At 31.2% G+C, this 24002-nt stretch overlaps 1 protein-coding gene across 1 annotated transcript in view; it reads right to left on the reverse strand.

The window, feature by feature from the left end:
- sl (small wing phospholipase C gamma 1) overlaps nt 1-24002 on the reverse strand; it is a 154401-nt gene that overhangs the window by 109977 nt on the left and 20422 nt on the right. The window contains exons 4-7 of the mRNA XM_067289281.1: nt 19178-19259; nt 15702-15782; nt 13398-13484; nt 6113-6214 (exon numbers count right to left, since the gene is read on the reverse strand). Coding sequence (XP_067145382.1) covers nt 6113-6214; nt 13398-13484; nt 15702-15782; nt 19178-19259 — 352 coding nt within the window. The remainder of the gene's footprint in view (nt 1-6112; nt 6215-13397; nt 13485-15701; nt 15783-19177; nt 19260-24002) is intronic.

The raw sequence follows: 24002 nt of genomic DNA on the forward strand, positions 1-24002 counted from the left end.
ACGGACATCACTTGGCACGTAAACTAATCCGTACTAACGTGCACTGAATATTTGCCAACGTCGGGGTGACTTGATATGGCATACGAAGGGAAAGATTTATATGTAACCATACTGGTCATTCATGATGCCAAATGTGACAAATTTGGCACCCACAACTCTCCTTGGCTCTCGACTGACTTGTGCTTTAGCCCCGGCATGGTATTTATATACAGGGTGAGTCAAAAGTCCCTTGCACCCTTCTCGTTCCAATACTACTAACAGTACATTAATTTTGTTAATGTCGTACATAATGTAACTTCCTACGTAACTCGTTACAAAATTAATATATCTTCGGTACTTTCGGAATGAAAAAAGTACAAGAAATTTTTGACTCGTCCCGTATATACAACAAAACAATTCATAACAATATTCGGGAGTCCAACAGAAAAAGTTCATTTTGGCAGAGTTTTGTTACAATGACACCACAGCTATAACAAATTATTTTTGTTATAAAATAGCAAGTGTATAACGAAACAAATTAGTTACAAGCATGCCATTTTTACAATGATATTTTAACTGAAAGTTAAAACTGATACATTTGATCATTTTACTGTATTAAAAAAAAATCACTTTTATTTTCAATCAAAATTTGAAATAATCCATTATTTTTTTTAATGGAATGAGCCAACCAGTAATGTGCATCCAGTTTATTTCAATTTTTAAGCTTGATTCACTGTTTTCTTTGCTCTCAAAATAGAGAGAGAAAACTTGAATTGCAGCAAATGCATCATTAATTGAAGGGACAGGTTCTTCGACCTGCATTTCATTTTCTTCGTCGCCATTGGTTCGTGAGTCTCTATTTGTGAATTCTTAGAATCATCTACAATTTCTACATCAGACATCATATCTGATGTGATTGCATTGTCATTAATTTGTAAATTCATCAATAACAAATATATCAATATCCAACACATCTGTAGTACAGTAGAATCCCAATTATCTGAGGTTTGGTATTATCCATGGCTAACATGTAAATGAATACACTACTTCTCGTATAAGATACTTTGATTCATAAAAGAAAGTTTAAAACATTTACTACAAAATGATTTGTTTCTGTTAATTTTACATTTAACCTCAATGTGGAACAAACCATATTAAAATGTAACTATAGTAATATACATTTCTATTCTTAGAACTATTGTAAGTATTAACTGTATGATAAATAAAGTAAAAATTGTTGTTCTTATATATGATTAAATTCAGTAAGGTATTAAAAAAAAAAGGCTTATAAGTGATGTATCACACTATATCTTTTATATATCTATTTTTTAATTTAAAATGCCTATGGCCATTTGTTTTATCTGAGTTAGCATCGGTCCACATTACCTCGCATAATTCGGGTTCTACTGTATTGTTCTTTTGAATCTATTCCAAAAACGAAAAAATATTCTGCAAGTTTCAAATGGATTCAGCAGTTACAAACTGAAGCATTGTATTCTCTCCTTCATTTAGCTTCTTGTTTGAATTTGTATTAAATTATTATTTCAGCAACCTAATAGTGCTGTTTTTCCCAAACTTATCACAACGAATGTTTAAGTAAAAGTGAGGTAAAAATTCTTCACTTTGTGTTTTATTTGTATTTTAAATGTGTGCTTATCTTATGGTATGTGTCTTGTTGCTTTTAATAGTGTATTTGAAGATTTGAAAGCCAAACATGTATTTAATAATCTGGTTTGTATACCAAATTTTAATATGTAACAATTGTATAACAACTGAAGACAGACAATATGAGTCCGAAATGCATTTTGTTAAAGGTACTTAAGAAGAATAAAGTGTCATAACATACAGAAGTTGTCGTAATAAGTTTGGGAAAAACAGCACTATTAGGTTGCTGAAATAATAATTTAATTCTATTCTCTGTTTGACACTCAAATTACCTTAAAAATTGTAACTATTAAGGTCTTGTGTTCTTCTGAATCTTTTATAACTTTCCTATGCAAAATCTTCTGATAATGTTTCAGACTTTGAATGATCCCTTAATCCATTGGTTGAATCACATTCATTATATTCAGACAGGAAAGCAAGCTTAATATTTTTTAAATTTGAAATGTGTGAGCAATTGTTTACCAGGAAAAGAATTTATTAATTGTTGTGTACCAATTAGAGATCTCATGCCTTCAGGGCCGGACTATCGAATAGGCAAAGTAGACAAATGTCCTAGGGCCCGTAATTCGGAGAGGCCCGGCTTCAGTGCAGAAGATTTCTCTGTTTCAAAACGAGTTAAAAATTATTTAAGAAATTAGATAGGACAGAAACTCGACTAGCCATTATCTAAAAAGAAAAAAAAAAGGTCAACAGCCACCCATGCATCAGAAGTAATGTGCGCCACGAGATCTCTTGCACCGTCTAGAAATATTCCTAGGGCCGCCTCTCATGGTAGTACTGATGTATGGTTATGATTTATTTTCTAAATCTAAACTTATACGTCGCGACATCGCATATTCGATGTAGCGTTCAAATTGCTCGAGTGCAAAGATATTACAATTCAATAGTGTTTTATAAAAGAGTTAAAAAGGGTGACACTGCGGTGTGACTTGGGGTGACACCACGATATCCGCACTGGGTGTCACCCATGCTAGCTACGCTAATGTCACATTATATAAGATTTGTTTAGAAGCAACTTATTTAAATGGGGCCCCAATTTAAATTTTGTCTAGGGCCCGCTAGAGGCTTAATCCGGCGCTGCATGCCTTTAAATATTTTTGAATAATTCAGAAGTCCTCCAACACTTTATTAGCTTGATAATTGATAGGCAATGTCCTTACATTAGTTAAATATTGTGATTTGCTGGTTTTTTCAATAACCAACAACTTTCTTTTTTGCTGCCATCATATTTGCATAAACAAGTGCTGTAATCTGTTCTTTCAAATGTTTACCACTGATGTATTGCTATCTGTTAAGTTTTAATGTACTATTGGGTAGCAGTTTGAAAAAAAGACCCATTTTGTTGAGATTAAAGTTTCCTCTGCATATCCTTCAATTTTATTTGGCCAAATGCTTTTAATCCAATCTTCCATTTGTGATTTGTCAACCACATTAGCTTCACGAGAGATTTTTCCTGTACAAATGTTATGATGTTTCTTGAAATGATCAACCCATCTGCAAATGTAAGTTGAATTCAATGTTAAAGAATCTCAAAACTTCAATGGTCTTTTCTTGTAACACAGGCCAGCTCACTTCCACTTCTCATTTACTTCAACCACAAGAACAATGTAACTTCAACATTGATATTTGTATTTTGCATCATTTTTTTAACTTTCATATTGTTTTCTTCAAACAACTACAAAATTTGATCCCAATTTCTTATGATGGTCAATGAAGTCAATGACAGGATTCCATACTCTTTACGTATGTCTAGTTTTTTCAACTTCAACCAAAATCTTAATTTTAACATCAATGACAATAACTTTCTTTTTTGTATCTTTGTAGCTATTGTGAAATTCATCACAATAGCTTGAAAGTGAATAGCACAATAGCTTTCAATTGTGTATGAATGAGTCAGATAAATTTTTATTGTATGTGTCTTATGCTTTCAAAATCAGGCCTGATGAAATTGGCTACTGAAAATTTTTTTGTTTTTCAATTCATGCATGATTGGTTATTGATAAACAGATTAAAACAAACATTTTTATGTTGGTAGAGGGGTGTTTCCTGCATAATATGAAGCCATAAAAATAACAATAACAAACACCCAATCTCATTCCCTTTCTTGGAACACAATAATTGACAGATTTATTGCCTTCCAGATAACTGTTGTTACAAATTAAAGAAAACTAACAAAAGAATGAAACCTCATGAAGGTTCTCATACTGTTCATGGTTTCATTGTTTAAATGCAACAGTATGAAGTCTGTTCGTTTTTAAATAAATAAAATCATATTGATATATGTTATAGAACAGTGTATGTTTAACTCTTTCTTGACGAACATACAGTACACTTCACGCCAGTGTTTAGAAAATTAAATAAATGACACTTCCTGTAGCGGTGTTACTAACAGCGATTTGATAAAATTCAAATGTACTTGGAAGTACTTTCAACAACTTACAGCCATCATCCTAAGGCGAAAATTGAATACATTTATTGTATTCGATTTTTGCCTGAGGATGATGGCTGTAAGTTGTTGAAAGTACTTCCAAGTACATTTGAATTTTATCAAATCGCTGTTAGTAACACCGCTACAGGAAGTGTCATTTATTTAATTCTCTTTCTTGACTGGGGTACCAATCTGTCACACCCCCAATTGTTAAGCAAATAGGCCAAGGTACCGATTCGTCGAAACCCCGTTAAAAATCAATTTTTATAAAATTTATCAACAGATGTCAGCACTTGACGGCAGCATCTTGTCCGTTTCACATATTTTTGTCCAGGTGGTGTTTTGTTCACTTAAAAAATTTTAATTAATGTTTTTTTTTCTTAATTTTTCATTTCCTGATAATTTTTTATTTCATTTTTAGCATATTCATGCAATAATATTACTATAATAAGTTCATTCATGCTATAATACATCAAAGTGTTATAAATATTCAAGTTGTGACCTTCAGTTCTGATATTTTATATATTTTTTTAATTTTTATTTTAATCTAAAATATCAGCAAATGTTACATCTATTACTACTGGTAATCATATTTTTATTCGATATGAAGTAAATAAAGTATATTAGTTCGTTATATTAGTTGATAGCAGAATAAAGTTTTGATTTCAAACAAATGTTTGATATAATGTGCAATAATTTCACAACGAATAAATGTACATGCGTAAGTGTTATAAAGAGTTGTACAAAACAATATTCTATGTCTTTCTGGCTCAGTGCCAGCAAAAAACTAAGTAACTAGACAATGTTAATTTTGACAAAAAGTTAGAAATTATCAAGTTTAAATGTCAGTTCTGATATATATTATTTTTTTTCTTATAAATTTTTCTAATAAAATACAGTAGAGCATCGTTTATCCGAAAGCCGGTCAACCGAAACGTCGGTTAATCAAAAGCTTTTCAGTCGGACCGTGTCGTGCCGAATCAAACGTTTTTGATACTAGATTAACTTCTAAAGTATAATTTTTTTGTTTTTATATTTTTCAATACATTTATTTTGTTTGTACAAAATAAAGAAATATTTTTTAACGATACGATAGCCTCGATTATTATTATAAAAATTTTCGTTAGGCTTAAAATCGATGAAAATTCGACACAAAGCGACACGCGACGGAGAAAAATTTCAACATCGGATAGGTTAATATATTTTTTTGCACATAATCGGTTATCCAAACAACCCCAGTCCCCAATTGATTCGGATAAATGACGCTCTACTGTATATTGAAAAATATTGTATTTAAAACTAAAGATATTAATAAATGTACATGATTTTTTCATATGAATATAATGATAATTTGATTTTTGGTGAATTTTTAAAATAATATCACCCGACTGACCTATATTACCCTCGGCCATTTTACAAAATAAACGTAAACAAGGGGGCGTAGCAAAGGGTCAAGAAAGAGTTAAGGAATGGTAGTAAAGGCTTTATTTAGATTTTTAACAGGAGGATTCAAAAAAATTATTAAATGGGAGTATTAAATATGCTAACATTACATTTACAGAGAAGGAGTTAATCAAAGTCAGGAAAATTTTTCGTTATAATTCCCCTTAAGTATGCAGATTTAGTACATAATTATGATCAGACCAAGGAAAAATTTTATTATAACCACATTTTCCATTGTATCTATAACATACATAACCCATACATTAGTAATACCAAACAATTTGCCAGACTTTTGCTGTTTCAGAGTATTCTAAATTAAAATTAAAAATTTTATTTATAATTATTAAATTTACTGCAGCTTATCCATTTACCTCTATCTAAATTGTTTTGTTTTGGATTAGCATTAATATAGCCTGATAAAAATCAGGCAGATCATTTGGTATTACTAACAGTCAGGTTATGTATATTATTATATATAAAATGTTAATTTTGTCATACATCATTAAGAAAATTTAATACTGTATTATATTAAGAATTAATTATTAAATATAATAATTATTCAAATTGCTAAATTTTATTCGTATAAATTTTACCGACCTCGTGTATCAAAAAATACGGTTCTTGTACATCTCGAGAAAGATCTTTAAGATAGTCTCTCATGAACGTGCTGACGGTCCTTTCGTCTTCGGCAATCAGATCCTAAATTATGCAAAATAAAATCTAAACAAACTATCAAATTTTAAATTTTTTATATAAATTCATTTTAATTAATTCAGAATATTTATTTAAAACATGGAGGTTATTTTAATATTATTCATTACAAGATGTATAAGTATTAACAAATTCTGCATTTATGTAACTGTTTTACAGCTTTTTAAAATTAAGATGTGAAAAGATTCATTTGTCAAGTAATTAATATGTAATCGGAAAAAGTTGTAAAAAGTAACAAAAGATAGAACTGAAACCATAACTAATGAAGGACTATCCAAACATACTGCTGTCTGAACTACCCTAACATAAACAAATAATGAAATACTTAGAAATTTCATATATTTTTATTTTAAAAATCTCTGCTAAATTCACCAATCCATTTGTTCAAATTGAGAACTACTAATTTAGAGTCAGTGAAAAGTATTTGCCATCTTTATATACCATCATGTAAGTCAACTTTTGAAATCTCAAAAATCTCTCTCCAGAACTAAGAATTGACCTAAATATAAGTATAAAATGCCAACCTTTATGACAGAGTGTTAAACAATTGAAACAGTGTTACTAACTTCTGTGTACCTACTGTATAACTCCTGCAGTCCTCCACAAATATTTTCAACTAAAAATGTGTTTGATGAAATTATTTTACTTATTTAACAGGAATTGATATAATTATAAAAATTCAGTATAAATGCATCATACCATATATCTCCAACAGCTGTTGTACATACCTACTGTAATACAGCATTAAGCAAAAGTATATGACAGTTTACTATTATCATATGTCACATGCAGCAATATTGTTGTAGTACTATTCTGTATAAACTATTAATATTTTGTTGGAAACTTCAATTTTGGTTCGTATACGTTCAACGGTAGATCAGATGTACAACAGACTTATACATCATACATTAAATAGTATTACAATTAGTGTCTCCACAGACACGGTTTTGCCTTAAACGCTTCTGCTATAGTTATCATAACTCTTACCCATATTTCAGTTATATCCTAACCATCCTAACATGTAGGGATAGATCTAAACTGAAATTTTGAGCCAAACATCTCAAGATAAATCTGCATGCTGGCATATATGATAATCATTCATATAATTTAATTTTGGTTTGAAAAACTGAATCTGGTCATCAGTAGCATCAATTTTTTTGTATTTGCTAATAATATGAAATTGAGGAATCTGTCCAAATAGTTAAATACTTTGTTTTCATTTAAATTTTTTAATTTTTGTGATAAAATTCATTGACTTCAAATTTCAGCTTTACTAAACATTAGCCCTCTCTTACTGAAATTATAATTTTGAAAAATCAATTGAAATAACTATTGGCAATTTTAAAAGAAAAGTTTTAGGTAAATAAATAATTTCCTGTTTGTATTTGATAAATCAAATGGTTTTTCAACACAGTTGCATATTCCAATCTGAGGATTTCATAACCCAGTATTAGAATACATTAATATATAGGAAAATTAAAATAATTCTTAACTTAAAGCTCTTGCTCACTATTCTAAATTACAAAACACTGTTTCACTTGCTTTAAGCTACTTCTCCTTAAATAACTATTTTTCTTTAAGTTAACCTTCTTTGCTTTAACATTATATTGAGTAGCAAATTGAATGCAACTCCAACTGTACAATATTGTTGGAATGCATTAAAAAATGTAAACAAATACATTATCTAAAATATTCACCAATACATTGCGTCTGTCAGATTAGACTGAAGAGTGAAATGAATTAATCTCTCTCTCAAAATGCATCCCAAATACTATGAAATTATAAATTTATCTTTTGTTAATAAAATAATTAATAACACTACAATTTAAAAGTCTTATCACTGGTGTATGGTAAGTCCTAAATATTTAAACAATAAGGCCAACTTAACCCATATATGCCTAATGTCCTATACGTACGATGGTCGAAAGTCGTTTAGACCGGGGCTGCGGAGTCGGTAAAAAAAACACTCGACTCCAACTCCCGATAATTTTAGTAGGCCGACTCCGATTCCGGCAAACTTAAATACCAAGTCATTTTTGGGGGGCAGAAGCACTCACGGGGAGTACCCTAATCTTAACTCTGAAAGGAGCCTTGGGCATTTACCCAAATACTTTCATAGTTATTATTTTTTAATAATTAACTTACATTAATATTTATTTGCATAAAAAAATTAATTTTTAACAAATATTTAATAAGAGAAAGGGGCGATAAAATTCTACATCTACATATATTTGACAGCATTTGCACTTCAATTTCACTCTTCCAGAAGAGTTAGTCAAACTAAAATGTATGCAATCTAGCTACTTCAACCCCTTGTTCAGAAAAGAAAAATATGTACTCTGATCAATAAGTCTGGCTCATTCAGAAAAATAGAGTACTTGTTTAGAGCAGGGATAATAAAGGAATGATTCAAAAATATTTAAATTCAATTGTGTCAAAATAATTTAACTACTAAACACAAATACCACAAAGAACACTACATATTTAATAAATTAAAAATTGATACATTTTGTATTTAAAATAAATGAATTATAACAAAATACAAAAAGATTTAAAAAAATCAATAAACATATAATAAATTTTCTTTCGTTTAAATAAAAAATCTTAAGTAAATTTAAAATGCGGGAGTCGGAGTCGACACATTTTTTCCGACTCCGACTCCTACGGTCAGAAATCCGACTCCGACTTCACGGCCCTGCTTTCGACATGCTTTGAACAATAAATTTTCAATAGTTATTTTTGTGTAGGCACATAGATCTGTTATAGCTGATAAAGTAAACACAATCAGTGGTTTATTAACAGCAAATTTTTAATATATATTCGATTGAAATAGCGACTTCTTTTGATATGCCTGATTTTGGTGTTCACTTTAAAAGGTAATATACGTTTTCTAATAAAAGTGTCAAAGTTTTATTTGTTTTTAGAAAATTTATAAAATATATACTTAAATCTTCTAGTTTATAGTAAAAAATATTTCATAATAATCTTGTATAAAATTTAATAACAAAGAAAAGTTAGATGTCCTATATATATAGGACACCAGGCATTTGCTGCTGCTTCACTTTATACAGATTTCACCTTCACCTTTCATAAAACGTTGTCTATGTTAAAGGAAGATGAAATTGATCCTGAATCAATTACTCTATTACTTCTTACAAATACATTCAGCAATGTGTTTCATGAAGACTCTGTAGATGAGGCTATAATATATATTAATAATTTACCAGTGAGTCAAATGCAAAGCAAAAATAAACCACCAAAATCAAGAATTTGAAGATTGAATTTCTGAATATTAAGTATTGCTTAATGAAACTTTACACCAAAATTGAAAAAAAGTAAAAAAGAATAAGTATTATCATTATGTGAAACATAACTTATCTTTTCTGATGCCAAAGATTGTATTGTATTATCACTTCGTTACGAACTTGTTACCTGTGCACTTCATGAAATTAGTTTATCACAAACATTTTTGAACTTTTGAGCAGTTTTTCTTCAGGTGAAATCTGATGGAACGCTTTAAAATGAAACGTAAATGTTTAAATAAATCGAACTCCTGTAAGCCGAAATCTGTTGCGACGAACATGCTCATTCGTGTTGGGATGGAAATTAAGGGTCGGTTTCTATGAGGACTTGCCAGGCTACCGATAGATTTAGCTCCTCCTTCCGGTTGACGCAGGTGGTGCTGCGGATAGCTCTATAAATGGCTATGGCTTCTAGCTATTTAAGATGCTCTTCGTGAGGAGTACTGATGACGATCTTAGCCTTGCCAAATTCCACTTTGATGTCCGGGTCAAATGCATATGTGGCAAGAGCAGTAGCATGTCGCTCGCGCTGTAGGTCTGCTCAGTGTTCTCGTATATGGGTACTTAATCAGCATTTGGTAGAACCAATATAAATCAGGTCTTTGTTCCATTTGTTGTCTTTAAGCTGGATGGAGTAGACACTGGGAAGTCTGTTACAATCGGGAAAGTCTTTTCCATTCCAGAGGATGTTGAATATTGTCGGACATCTCCTGTATGCTATCTGCATATGATGTTTGTTGGCGATCTCCGTGTACACCGCCTTAACGAAGGGGTTAAAAGTGATCGAGACACGTGTCAGGTTGTCAGGATTAATGTTGGTTCTCGAAACCGTGTTGGATGTGCGTTGTGAGCAATGGTGTCGCTCAACCAAACAGTGTGTCAGACTAAGGTACCCATATTTGGTTGCTATCTTCTTGATATAAGCTAACTTGGCAGCTAGGGCTTGCGAGGTGGACGAATGGGAAAAGAACCTTTTAACCAAAGCATTAAATGCTGCAGTCTTGTACGAGAATGGGTTGCACGAACCCATAGGTATGTATGTAGAAGACACACTCGGTTTTCGGTATACTGATGTGCAGATGGTAGACCCTTCCGATTTAATGCTTATGTCGAGAAAATGGACTTCAGTGTTGCTAGTCTGCTCAACCCTACTGTTAAGCCATATGGTTTGTCATTGAAGGCTTGTACGAAGGACGACACGTCTGGCATTTCCAGACATGTCGTCCTTCGTTTGGTTATTCCACATGACAAAAATGTCGTCTATATACAGGTAGGCCTCCTACAACGTGGTAGATACGTTCCTTGAAAATACCGCGTTGTGGGAAATCGCATTATAGGAGACACCAACTTAATAGAAAAACTGGGATTCGGTTCTAAAAAGAGAAAAACTGCTTTTTATGGTGTAACATTTTCATCATTTTTTAAATTTATGTACATAAAAAGCTTAAATAAAATTCAACATCATATTTAAACTAAAAAGATTACGATTTCAAGTCAAAATCAAAAAGAAACATAATGTTATGCTCACAAATTCAGTCCTCATTGTCACTTATTATAGTTGTTTGAGAATGTTTGACTGGCCTTATTTCAAGATCTGAGCTTGTTTCATCAAGTTCCATTGCACTCATGTGATCTGTTGCGACTTTTCTGTTATATGAAAGATAATTCATTTCTAAATACCCTAAACCGTGTTGTAAGAAAATTTCTGTGTTTTTCCAACCACATTGGAGCAAAAACGCATTGTAAAGGTACTGCATTGTAGGAGGCCTACCCGTATCTTTTATACAGTAGGATGTCTGGGAGAACTGATGGAAAGACTTTGCTCTCAAGTTGCCTAATGACCATTTCATATAGGTCTCCGGACACTGGGCTACCCACGTGTACTCCTATTTTCTGTCTGTAAAGAGTACCATCGAAAGCGAAGATAGAATTGTAACAGACGAGATGGGCCATTTCTAGTACTTGCTGGTGTAGAGTCCGATCCCAAACTAAAGTAAGCAATAAATCTCTAAGGCAGCAAAAGGCTGGAGCTCCACTGAAGGGTAAAGAGATTTGAAGTCTAAGACAGTGATAAGTTGCGGTGACGAGAGTAGATCTTGTAAGAGGCGAATGAGGTCTACAGGATTACTGATGGTGTAAGAGTAGGCTTCCAGGTGAGGGGATAATAGATTGTGGGTAGCCTTCTCAAGTTTTCCTATGGAAGCCCTGGCTTTGTCTACTATGGGAGCCCATTTTGTGCATCTTAGCGAAAGCAAAAAGTCTAGGCATGTCTGGGGAAGCAACTACTATGTTGCCCAATGCCAGATATTTGACTAACTTAGAATTTGCGAAACGCTTGACTTTAGCTTGTATCTTGTCAACAAAATTATTGTCTTCCCTTTCACATTGGGTAATACTGATGTATTCATTTAATCCTCACTGGTAGGAGCTACGTTTCACGAGAACCATCGTCTTAGACTTATCTGCTCTGGTAAGAGTGACCACGTTGCATTGCATCCATTCGCTAGTGCATCTTAACTTGCTTCTTAGCTCTGCCACATCCGGTTGCTCTTTAGCTTTTAAGACTTTTAGAGTAGCTAACCACCTGTAATATTCTTTTTGGGTGTCGGGCAGGCTCTTTATCAGGAACTCCAATTCCAGATTGTATCGTAGCCGAAAAAACTTCTTTAGGATTATTTTCTAAATTCTTTGATAATGAAATATGTATGAAAAATTGTTGAAGAAACAGACAGATACTATCAACAAAAAAATGAAAATACTCGTGTTCAAACGACAGAAATAAGGTGTATTCTGATCAGCCATCTAGAGAATTTGAAAGTGCCTTAAAGACAAACAAACAAAATATCATTATTGTTATGCAGAAACTACATCCAAATGCAAGATAAGTGATGTTGATTTGCCTATAAAGTATTTTGTACAATTCCACAAAACATAATTTATAAATAACACAGATTGGATATAGATAACATAATAGCATACCATATGCCTATGCTCTATATATAGGATGCCTTGTAATCTATATAAAATAATTAAAAATTTTATTATAAACCCTTGTCAACAGTCTTTTTTGTGTCTTTTATTACATGTTTAATAAAAATTAGCAAAAAAAAAAAAACATTTAATAAATTTTTATGCATATATGGGTTAAAGAAGAACAGAAACACTGTTGGTGAATATAAACATTAAATAGTAAGAAAAAATTTTAACACAACTATTCAAATTTTTATAAAGTTCACCGACTTTATGCAGTTTTTGCATTGAGAAAACCATTACTAAAGTTTTGGTCTACATTTAAGACCTTTGGTTAATTTTTCCAAAACTGAATCTTTCTGGTACTATGAAAAATTTAAAGAAAAAAACGTTTGAATTTGAATACATTGGAGAGTCTTCTATGCATTCCAATCTAAAATGCCAATACTACAAAGATTCAATTTTGAAAAAATCTACACGAAGAAGTTCTTACTTACGTATAGACCGAAAATGTTAGTAATGGTTTCTCTCTTACTGTACTTGCATGGCCTACATAAGGTTGGTGAACTTTATAATGATTAATGCCTTGTTATTGAAAGATTAATTTATCAAATTTTTATTATAAAGTAAGTGTGTTTTTTATTTTTGATCCAGAAATGTCAGAAAATCAAATGAACTATTTGTGAAAAAATTTAAACAACACTCTAAAAATTAATTTGTTTAAAATTTTTCCTTTTTGATTACTTTTTCTCCTTATTTTTATTCAATTTATTTAATAAACATTGGTCTGTTCTTGACAAAAATCATCCATCTTCATTTCCTTCAATACAACATTGAACTATCAAAACAGGTAAAATTTTTATAAATAAGAAAAAGTAATCTATTAAATATATCCTTACTCCTTGCTCTTGAATGAGATAATTCTGAAATTCTTGTAACGTTACTTTTTTTGAATCTGTCGAATATTGTCTTAAATCTTTAAGCAGCTGTAAAAATAAAATATTGCATAAATTAATGATACATTTTTATTTCTATTTGAAAATAAAATTTAAAAAGAATTTTAAAACAAAAAGAAGTAATTATATTTTAAATATGAATTAAATTAAATATAAGAACTTATAAAAATTAAATTGGAAAATTTCATGTAAATTTTGCAATTATTTTTTTCAATTTTTTTTCACTTTGATCTCTTATCAAATAATAAAAATTTTCATTTCTCTTTTGTGAAAAAAGCAGATGTAATTGTAGATGTAATTTTAAAAAAAAATCTATAATAACTTGTTAATGTCATAATATATGTAAATACTCTACACATGGCAAGAATAATGTGGAGTACATACAGTAGAATTAGACTAGCTGCCTTGTACAAAGAAATATCCAAGAACAATCATTTTCATTTAGCTTTCTGAAGAAGTCACTCAGTTTTTGCCCTCTTCCACAATGCTAAAGACCGTATTGACACGCACCTCCAACCAGGCATCTACTCTATCCCCGTTGCTGATCACAGAACCAACCGCAACTTGGAATATATAGATGCCATAATGTGCCTTTTAAACACCTGTTTCAAAGAGCATCAGAATTCCATCCTGTAAAGGTCTGCCAACACTGCATTAACTATCTTTGCCTCTGACCCAACATAGATGTGCATTTAGACCATGCATACAAAATACATGGCTCCACCAAGAAACAACTTGAACATTTAGAGTAGATTGAAATTTACAAGGCCACCCACAAAAGTATCACCATTAGCTTTTGCCCTGTTGATTCCTTCTCCCCTGCATGGAAGTCATTCTACAACCTGTAAACTTACTATCCTCTTCCCCCTCTCTCTTTCTTACGTCACTCCCTCTTCACACGTGTACAGCAATCCCCCGTTGTTTTAGCAGCTGTGGGGTCATTTAGACCGATGCCCATTCGGCACGGACAAAAACATAGCACTCGATCACCTATTTCTGCTGGTTATTTCGGTTTTTTGTGGCTCTTTCTGGGTAAATCAAATTTACCCAGTTGTGAGTGGTTGTGTTTTAAACTAATAGTTCTGCAAGCAAAGATTGGATGGAGAATCTGCTTACCATGCCAATGTACTTCAAGTTATGCTACCGAGAACCAAGAGGTTGGCAGAGGGGTCATTGTGCTGCTTAACAGTAAATGGATTAAAGCACTCACCAGTAGTCCTATGGGCTTTAATACACTAGTTATCTTCCAAACACAACCTGGATTTGTTATTAAAGTCACCACACTGCCATTTCATAGCAGTCCATGCTTCTCTCTGCCATAAAACCACTGCAAACAAAGCTAACAATATTGAGATGCCAAGGGCAAGATGCACAGCAGTCACTGTGCATGCAAATTTACCTCTTATAGTCACCTGTCAATGGTACAGGAAGAAACAAGATTCTGCCTGCCTCTAGGTAAGAAACAAAGACATCATTGTGGCTATTCATGCCTGTCTCACAATCAAATCACAACCATAGTAATTTACACACCTGTCTGAGACATAAGTGTACACAGCAATCTGACAATTACATCTAAGTTAAATTTTTCATCAAACAATATATAATATTCCCTGGAGTTTACTTTTGTGCATTATATGTTAATTTTTTAATGCTGTAATTTGTGAAGAAAGATATATTAAGTTCTTAAAATATCTATTACATTGCTAGATTTTATGATTTATTTATAAAATTAAAATTACATCATCTTAAATATATATATATTCTTAATCTCAGTGTTCTGCCAAAAATTTTTATAATCAAATGTGATGCATGTTTGAAAGGATTAGGAATGATTTGTGAAGCACTGTCTTAGAACAAGAAGTTATTACATACATAACAGTAACAAATATTTAAAGTCTTATTATATTGATGCTGAATTTAAGCAAAGTTTTTAAATGGAAAATATTTTCCAAATGCATGCTCAGTTTTTGTAGTTTAACTTTATTTTTATTTATTTATTTATTTATTTATTTATTTATTGTAATCGTACCGTTAATTTACGTAATATTTGTTCGAATTTAATATTTGTTCGAATTTCATATTTGATTTAAAGAAGTAACTGAAGATGGACGCTTAATGCGTTTGAAAACGTTCTTAGGATTAAAGAATTTTTGCTGAAGTTGGAATGGTTGTTTATTTTATTTTATATTTTTACTTTATTTTTTCGTACCAATATAGGAATATCCCAAACAAATAAGGTTAAAATACCTGTTCATCATGAATGACATTATGATAGAGATTAGCAAACTCCTCAAATCCAATTTCTTCAGCTCTCTTGAGGTCAACCTCCTATAAGAAATTAAAGATAATGTAAAGGTTTCTTTACCAAAATATCCAAACAAAATGTATTTTATAAATGCTATATACAAAAATTCAGTTTTTGAGCACAAATAGTTAAAACACAATAATAAACAGTATATAAAAGATTTAAGTAATAAGACGAAATATTCGTTTTCCATTATGTCAATCACAAAAAATTATTATTACTTTTATTATAATAATGAATATATGTTCAGAATATCATCTCTACTCTCTTCTATCAAAAAATATCATACATTTACTAAAAATACACCTTGTACTACATAGAATATGTTTAGACTTAAATAATTAATGAAATTTTAGATTAATTAAATAATCATCTGCAAATCTCGGGTTATTGAATTTTATATCGTCAACCGATGTTCCCTGCATCTCTTGCGTCGTCTTATCCACGACTCTTTCTAAGAGACTTTATGAAGATAGTTGGGGATACAGGATCTCCCTGTCTGGTGCCTCTTTTTGGTTTGAACCAGTTTCTAGTTCCCCACGCAATCTCACAGCTGCTTCTGCATTACTATTAATATAACTCAGCGGGTTTATTAGTTTATGATCCACTCCATAAGATTTTAGCACTGCCAAGATGGCTTTTTGGTCTATGCTGTCAAATGCCTTCTGAAAGTCCACAAAGCAGGAATAGACGTTTTTCTGCTTTCTTCTTGCCTTTTCAACTAATAGCCATAATGTTAATATCTGTTGCACTGTACTTCTGTCTTCCTGAAATCTGCCTGTTCATCTGCTAAGTGATCTTCCATCAAACTACTTACTCTCTCTTTTAAGATCATCATCAAAATTATGCTACACCCAAAAAAAACTAAAAATGCAAAAGCTTGAACCTACATCACGTAGCCGTAGTGCCTAGCATCTTATGCGCAAGGCTATCGCCATTCCAAGGAACCACGAAACTTCTAAACACGTAAGCTAAATGCTCAATTTTCAGAGGCTTGTTTTTCAGAAATGCTTGAGAAGTGATCCTATTATTTGGACAAGGTGATATTTGCCTTTGGGGCTACATGCACCAAAAGTTTCATTTGAATCAGAGACCCTGACCCTCTCCTTGTGAGAGGTTTATGTTGACATAACAATTTTATGTAATAAGACCTATGGAAATATCCTACAGATAGTTTATTACATCAATGCACAAAATAAACCAATAAACCAATGCACAAAATCTTGATTTTTAGCCAAACCTCCATAACTTGAAATTTTTTAACTCAGAAGTCCAAATTCTTTTCCCTGGCCAATTTGAGTTAACTAGGTTCCACTGTAGTAAGCTGAAGAAAATAATCATTTCTGTTGTTAATTTACAATACTAATAAAAAATAATAAAAATAGCAATAGTTGCTTTTATAATAGTAGTAAGCGTAAAGTTTTTTCTTTTTGTTTTTGCTAAACACTTATTACTTTGACAACCGTATTATCGTACTAAAACAAAACAAATTACGACGGTCAAAATAGTCGACCGTAAAAATTAAGCATCGAGTCTCAAATAGTCACCTACCTCGAATAAGTGCCAGGGATTTAATTCGTCAAAATGAACAAATTCAAGGAAATACGGTAATTATTTTTTAAATTAACATGAAATTAATTAAATGATGCATAAAAGACTCAAAATATTTTGTTCTAGCAATCTAGAGAATCTTTTTAGTTAAAAAGTTGCCTCAATTCTAAGTTTAAAAATATTAAACCTATGAACCAAAAATTTTTTCATTAAGAATATTAGTAGCATCTAATATTGAGACACCTTTCCACAAATGTCATAAGCTGAGAAAACTTCAAAACTAAAGTTTATTATTAATAATAGAACAAGAGATAATACCAATTCAATACAATTACTAGCAAAGCATTGCTCTGAAAATAATAAAACCAATAAAAGGAAGAGATTAATTTACTTCCTCGTTATTTTTTTTATTTTTACTTTTACATTTACTTCCTTAATGAAGATAACTTCTTAACATTTTTATATAAAAATTTTTATTTATACTTGTTTCAAAAATGTTTTGATGAATTTATAACTATTATTACTATTTAGAAAATTTAATTAATAATCGAGTGCTGTTTGTAACTCAGAAAGCAAAATAATTTTCCTTTGATCAATATATCGACGTATAACTGCCGTAATTATATTTAATTTCTAAACTCGTATAATCTAACAGAAAGTTTCCTCGAATCGAATCAAATCTGGATTATATAACTGCTAATCTGATATACGGAAGTTGCAGGTTTAAGCTCTACTGCAAGTTATTCTTTTTCTACGACTCTAAGAAATTACAAATTTACGTAATTAATAATTAAACTATTTAACGGACGGCAACAGATTTACTCGTAGCAACAACCGTTAACAAATTTTTATAGTCTACTTCCAAAAATTAAAAAACAAAAAATCATATATAACCTGATAACTTTAGTACTTTGTTACCAGTTTCATTTTCTGGAAATGTGCTGTATTATTTATTGTTTCTTCTTATGTGAATAATTACTCCATAAAAATGCATGCCTTTTCATATTTCTCATTTTTATTTCCATATCTATATGCACATTTTGGGAGATTTGTCTCCCTTCATCATTATGGTAAATTTCCTTTTTTTCTGAAAAATTAATGTGTTTAAAGTTATTCGCGAGGCTAGCCACCCGTACTGCTGTTTTAGTGGCTAAAGAACATTTCACTATAGTTCTTTGGTTTGTGGCTAAACTGAATAGTGTAAAGAACACTCTGTTTAGCCAAAACCAAAAACAATGGAAAAACTGTCCTTAGCAACTGAAAAGGGAATATGACTAGCTAGCCTTGTGAATAACTTTAAACACATTAATTTTTCAGAAAACAAGGAAATTTATCATAATGATGAAGGGAGATAAATCTCCCAAAATGTGCATATAGATATGGAAATAAAAATGAGAAATATGAAAAGGCATGCATTTTTATGGAGTAAAGATTCGCATAAGAAGAAATGAGCTTTAGCACTATTTGTCAATTATATTTCAGCATCATTTTTATCCTAAAACTGAATGATTAATGATTATTCTTATATTTATATAAATATGTAAATTCTCTGTAAATATGTAAAATTACATAAATTCTAAATAACAAATATAATAATTAATGTAGACATATTATAGGCATGTATGAAATATTATTGAAATTTTTGAAATTGTATTCAAAGATTTTTTAACTGTAGAACTATCAATATTTCAAAAACATTCCAATGATATTCAAATTAATAAAACTTTATTAAATAATAATTTAATAATAAATTTACATCGTGGAATAACATTTCTTCCAAGGCCACAATGATTAAAATATCACAGAAAAACGAAATTTCTATCACAATAAACTGATAAGAAATGAAATGTTTAAAAAAGAGACCAACCTGAAAATGTTCTTTTAGTCTGTTTGTAGGTAATTTACAATTCACTCTTGGAAGAAAAGCTTTCACATCTTTTAGAGATAATCTTAAAAAAATTTTTTTATATAAGTTAAAAACAACACACAAATGTAATTTTAAATTACCATCAGATATACAGAACTACTTTAAGAACTACAAAAAATGATCATTAATAATGTATTATTGTTAATTCCACAATTTAATATCAATCAGAAAATATAGTATAAAAATAAAAATTGTTTTTATATTCTGTAAATGATACATTAAAACTGACTCCCTCCATTAAAAAATTAATCAATAAATAATGAATAATTTACTGCATTTCATGTAATAATTCCCCACATAAATATTCTTCTTGTAATTAGGCCAGTTGGCCTAAATAACAATATATTAGTGGTATCCAATACAAAAACAGAAAAATGAATACCGGTTAGTATCGCTATAGACTTTCGATATTACCGATATAGAAAATTATCAAAATTTACAAAGTTAATTATGGTAATTCAAATATTTCATTCAAATTACTTCTTATATATTTGTCGCAATATTTCAATTTAGGCAGTTTTATGTTAGTTGTTACATTAGTTTTACATCTCTTTTGGAATTGTGCTCTTTTCCTTCTTACAACTTCAATATTTTTTTAATCCAATAATCGTTCGTCAAATACGAAAAACAATCACCCAGTGGGCAATTATTACAGGAAATACAGTACTCTAAAAGACAGTATTAATGACTTGGTATATTAGTCAAAGCTTTCCATTCTTTCTTATCTTTCCAAAATCTTCGTCGTGGCTTTCAATTTTGAGTTTTTTCCTATTTTATCCAAGCCCTCTTTGATTTGACCTTTTCATCTCTTCCTTGGCTTTTCTCTTAGTCTAGTGAACTCTATTTTCTATTCATAGTCTTCTTGGTTCTCTTCTAAGCACACTTGTCGCGTCAGGCCCATCCTAGTCTCGTGTAATGATTAATTAGCTTTCGTAAATCTCACCTGACCGTCTTGTTCGTACGCCAGGTTCCCTGTCGTATGTCCAATCAAGCAAAAAGTCCACTAAATCTGTCTTTAGATTTTAATCACACAAAACAAAAATCAACTATTTACATTAATTCGGTTACAAGAGCATTCCACTATGTTCCCGCGCCTTTTGGAACTTAACAACTTTTTCCTTGGTGTTGCCAACTCTCGACAAAAAACCAAATACCCGCCATCTAGTGGGATGAACGGGTCAACACTAATCCATACAGCCAACCAATTCAGCCAACCTTTTCTCATTCTGTCTATCTGCTTTTAAGCTATTTGTTATTACTTCATTTTTTATTTTAAATCTTCTGATTTTGCTTTTTGTTGTCCCGAAACACTGTATTTTCATTTCTGTTATTATTTGCTGCATTCCAACTTTCAACTAACTACCATCAAACAAGATCACTTTATTTAGAGATACTTAAACACATTATTTTTACAGTGCACTATATGAACCAAGCCCTTTCTGGGTGCTTGGTTCGTATATAGTGCACTGTAAAAACATGTTTAAATACAATACAATCTACTTAATTGGGACTGCCATTTGTCTGGAACATATATTGAAAGATGAAACAAGAGATAATATAAAGAGATAATATTGCTTTGCTTATTTGGTGCTGCTTTATCCCAGTGCTTTATTGGAAAACTGTATGCAGCAAAGAGGAGTATGTGTTAATGGGCCTATGTTAAAAACCAAATCGGAAGAGTTATCAACAAGGGTCGTTAAAGGTTAAATGAGACTTTCGGGCCTATAATTTTGAAAAGTAACTGTAGCATGATAAATCCCGGAGAGGGAGTAGCATTATGCATCCTAAGATTTAGGTAGTAAGCATGACATATTTTGCACGTGCATAGCAGTTTTAACAATCGTGGCAAAAGATAATGTGTCACAACAGTGGAACAGTGGTGCGTAATCAAATTTCTTGTGAAGGAAAAAGTTAAACCTCCTGAAATTTTGAGAAGATTAAGTGCACAGTATGGGGAACAAATGCTATTGTGGGCAAAAGTGTACGAATGGTGTCGACAATTTGGTGAAGGACGAGAGCCGGTGACAAATGAAGCACGTGGACATGTTTGTCCAACTGCTGTAACGCCAGTGAATATCGCATAAATTGAGCAAATTATTCTTAAGAACTGGTGAGTAATAGTGAGACATATTGCAGACAAAGTATCCATTAGTGTCAGCAGTGTTGAGAAAATCATTCACAAGCACTTACCGTTCTGCAAGATGAGTTCCAGATGTGTTCCCCGATAGCTGACATGTGATCAGAAATAGATACGCAAGGAGACATGTGAGCAGCTTCTGAATCAGTTTCATATTGAAGATGATTAGATCCCAGTTATTAACATTTGTTTGGGCCCTTAAAGAGCACCTGGAGGAACGAAATTCCAGACAGATGATGAACTGCAGCAAGTTGTCCTATGCTGACTACGACATCAGCCCACTTCTTTCTATGAGAAAGGTATCAGGGATCTACCCTGCTGCTGGGAACAGTGTCTACATACAGATGTAAAATATTTTAAAAAATTGATGCAGTTTATACATGTTTTAGACATTCCTTCTGGTCTGTAAAAATAAAAGTCTCATTTAACCTTGAACAACCCTTGTACAAAGATGGGTTATTCAAATTTCAAAACTATAGATGGGTGGTTATTGCAATAGAAAACCAGACACAAATAAAATTTAAGAGGGTACACTGGAAAAAAACTGCCGATACCACGAGCATCAAAGAGTGGAAATCAACCAAGTGAATGAATTGCTGCATAAATTTAATCCTGATCAAATCTACAATGCAGACGAAACACGGCTGTTTTACCATGCCACCTAAGACGGGGTTCCCCGAGTTTTAAATATGAAGTACTGTCAGGTTCAAAAAAGTAATAGATCGCATTGTGTTGCCGTAATACATTACGAAGTTTTAAATGAAAATTATTAGTCATTGAAAAGCATGCTAAGACTCAGTGATTTAAATGTCTTAGAATAGACTGTTTATGAGTTGAGTATTATGCCAACAAGAATGCATGGATGACTTCAATCGATTCCAATATTTTTTGGCAATGGCTTATTAATTAAACTGCAGAACTGCAGAAAAAGTCAAGGACAGTTCTGCTACTCATTCTCATGTATTGTTGAAAAACATTAATGTCGCATTTTTTTGGCTACTACCACATCCTTAATATGATCATTGGATGCAGAAATCACAAAAAATTTTTATACTTTGATATCATCTTCCATGTTACAATAAAAATGAGGATTGTGTAGATACAATTACTGAACAGGATGTTTCAGAAAAATGCCTAAAAACTAAAGAATATAAAAATAATGATGGAAACAATACTATTGATCAAGACTTAGTGATTATAAAGCCAGAAAATTTATCTCTGAACTAAGATATTTTACAGAAAATGAAAATGAAGAAGTCCCATTTAGGCATTGGATGTCTGTGCCAAACACTCTTTATGGACCCCGACAACAGTCACACCTGCAATAATACACAGACATCTAATTGAACTTGTATTCGTAATGTATTTTACAACCAAATTTTTGTTTATTGTTACTTTATTATATTGCTTCAATTTTAATTTCATTTTTGTTTCATTTAAAATTTTATTTTAAATGTTATTGATATAATTCTACACTTATGCTTATTTAATTTTGTTAATTAGTTTGTAAATATTGTAAATTTGTAATTATAAAAATCTGTAAAAAACACAATTTTAAACATTAGAATACACTTTAACCATTCAACTGGAATAGTGTAAAACTTGAAACAGGCCTCTAAATAAGGCTGAAAATGTTTGTTTGTTTTCTAATAGTGTTGCTGGAAATTGTAAGGAAGGTATATTGTTTAATCCATTACGTTAAATAATTTACAGTTGTTCTTCATCCATTTTCTTTTCATTTTTACATTTCTTGTTATTGTTATTGCTTTGATTGTTGCTTTAGTTTCCATTTCTGCCATTTGTCTTCATTGTAAATTCTGATCCATGTTGGCTTGTATCAATATGTAATGCTACCATAGTATTGATAGTACTTGATTGCTTGTTGTTCTCTCAATTGGTCATATGTTCCTTGGAACCTAGCATAAAATTGCTATTGAGAACATATCACACAGAAACACACCTCTTGATGGAAAAAGTGGAGTCTCCTCAATTGTTAGTGTTGATATGCAAGCGTCGGCTGGAGTAGGTATGGGCCAAACTGCAAATCAGGTTTTTTTTCCTATATCCATGCCTTATAGCTATGATCTCTAAATGTTTTAGTTCTTTTAAAGTGTTTTCCATTTTTTTACAATGTTTAAAGGACCTTTTTTACAAAAAGATAATAGCAAAAAGTGCATTGAATGCAGCAATTTTAAAGGAAAAAGGATCAGACAAGTTTGTTGGAATGAATTAATGATAAATAGCTAGCTTTCTATGTAGTTCTTGCTGAAATAAATGTTGGTATCCAAGTGTGTACTTGTATCACTTATCTGATCTAACTTAAGGGATAATCCATACAAGTTATCATTCACATTGCAAAAAGGCATCAAAAGGCATTTTATTTTCTGTAATTTATAAAGGATATGCATTTCAGGCCTTATGCCCATCTCCAGTCCTTATTATGTATAATGATAAAACTAAAAATATAATTACAGTGAATACTGGAATAACTAATTGTTAAAAATGTGGGTAGAACAAGTAAAACTATAAAAATAAAAAATTTTTGGTTAAAACACAGAAAAAATTGACCAATAAAGGGAGTAAAAACATAAAAACTGGTTAAAAACAAGATGTAAAGGTTTTCACATT

Source organism: Centruroides vittatus, unplaced genomic scaffold, assembly GCF_030686945.1.
Source record: "Centruroides vittatus isolate TY-2023 unplaced genomic scaffold, ASM3068694v2 contig_1343, whole genome shotgun sequence".
Classification (NCBI taxonomy): domain Eukaryota; kingdom Metazoa; phylum Arthropoda; class Arachnida; order Scorpiones; family Buthidae; genus Centruroides; species Centruroides vittatus.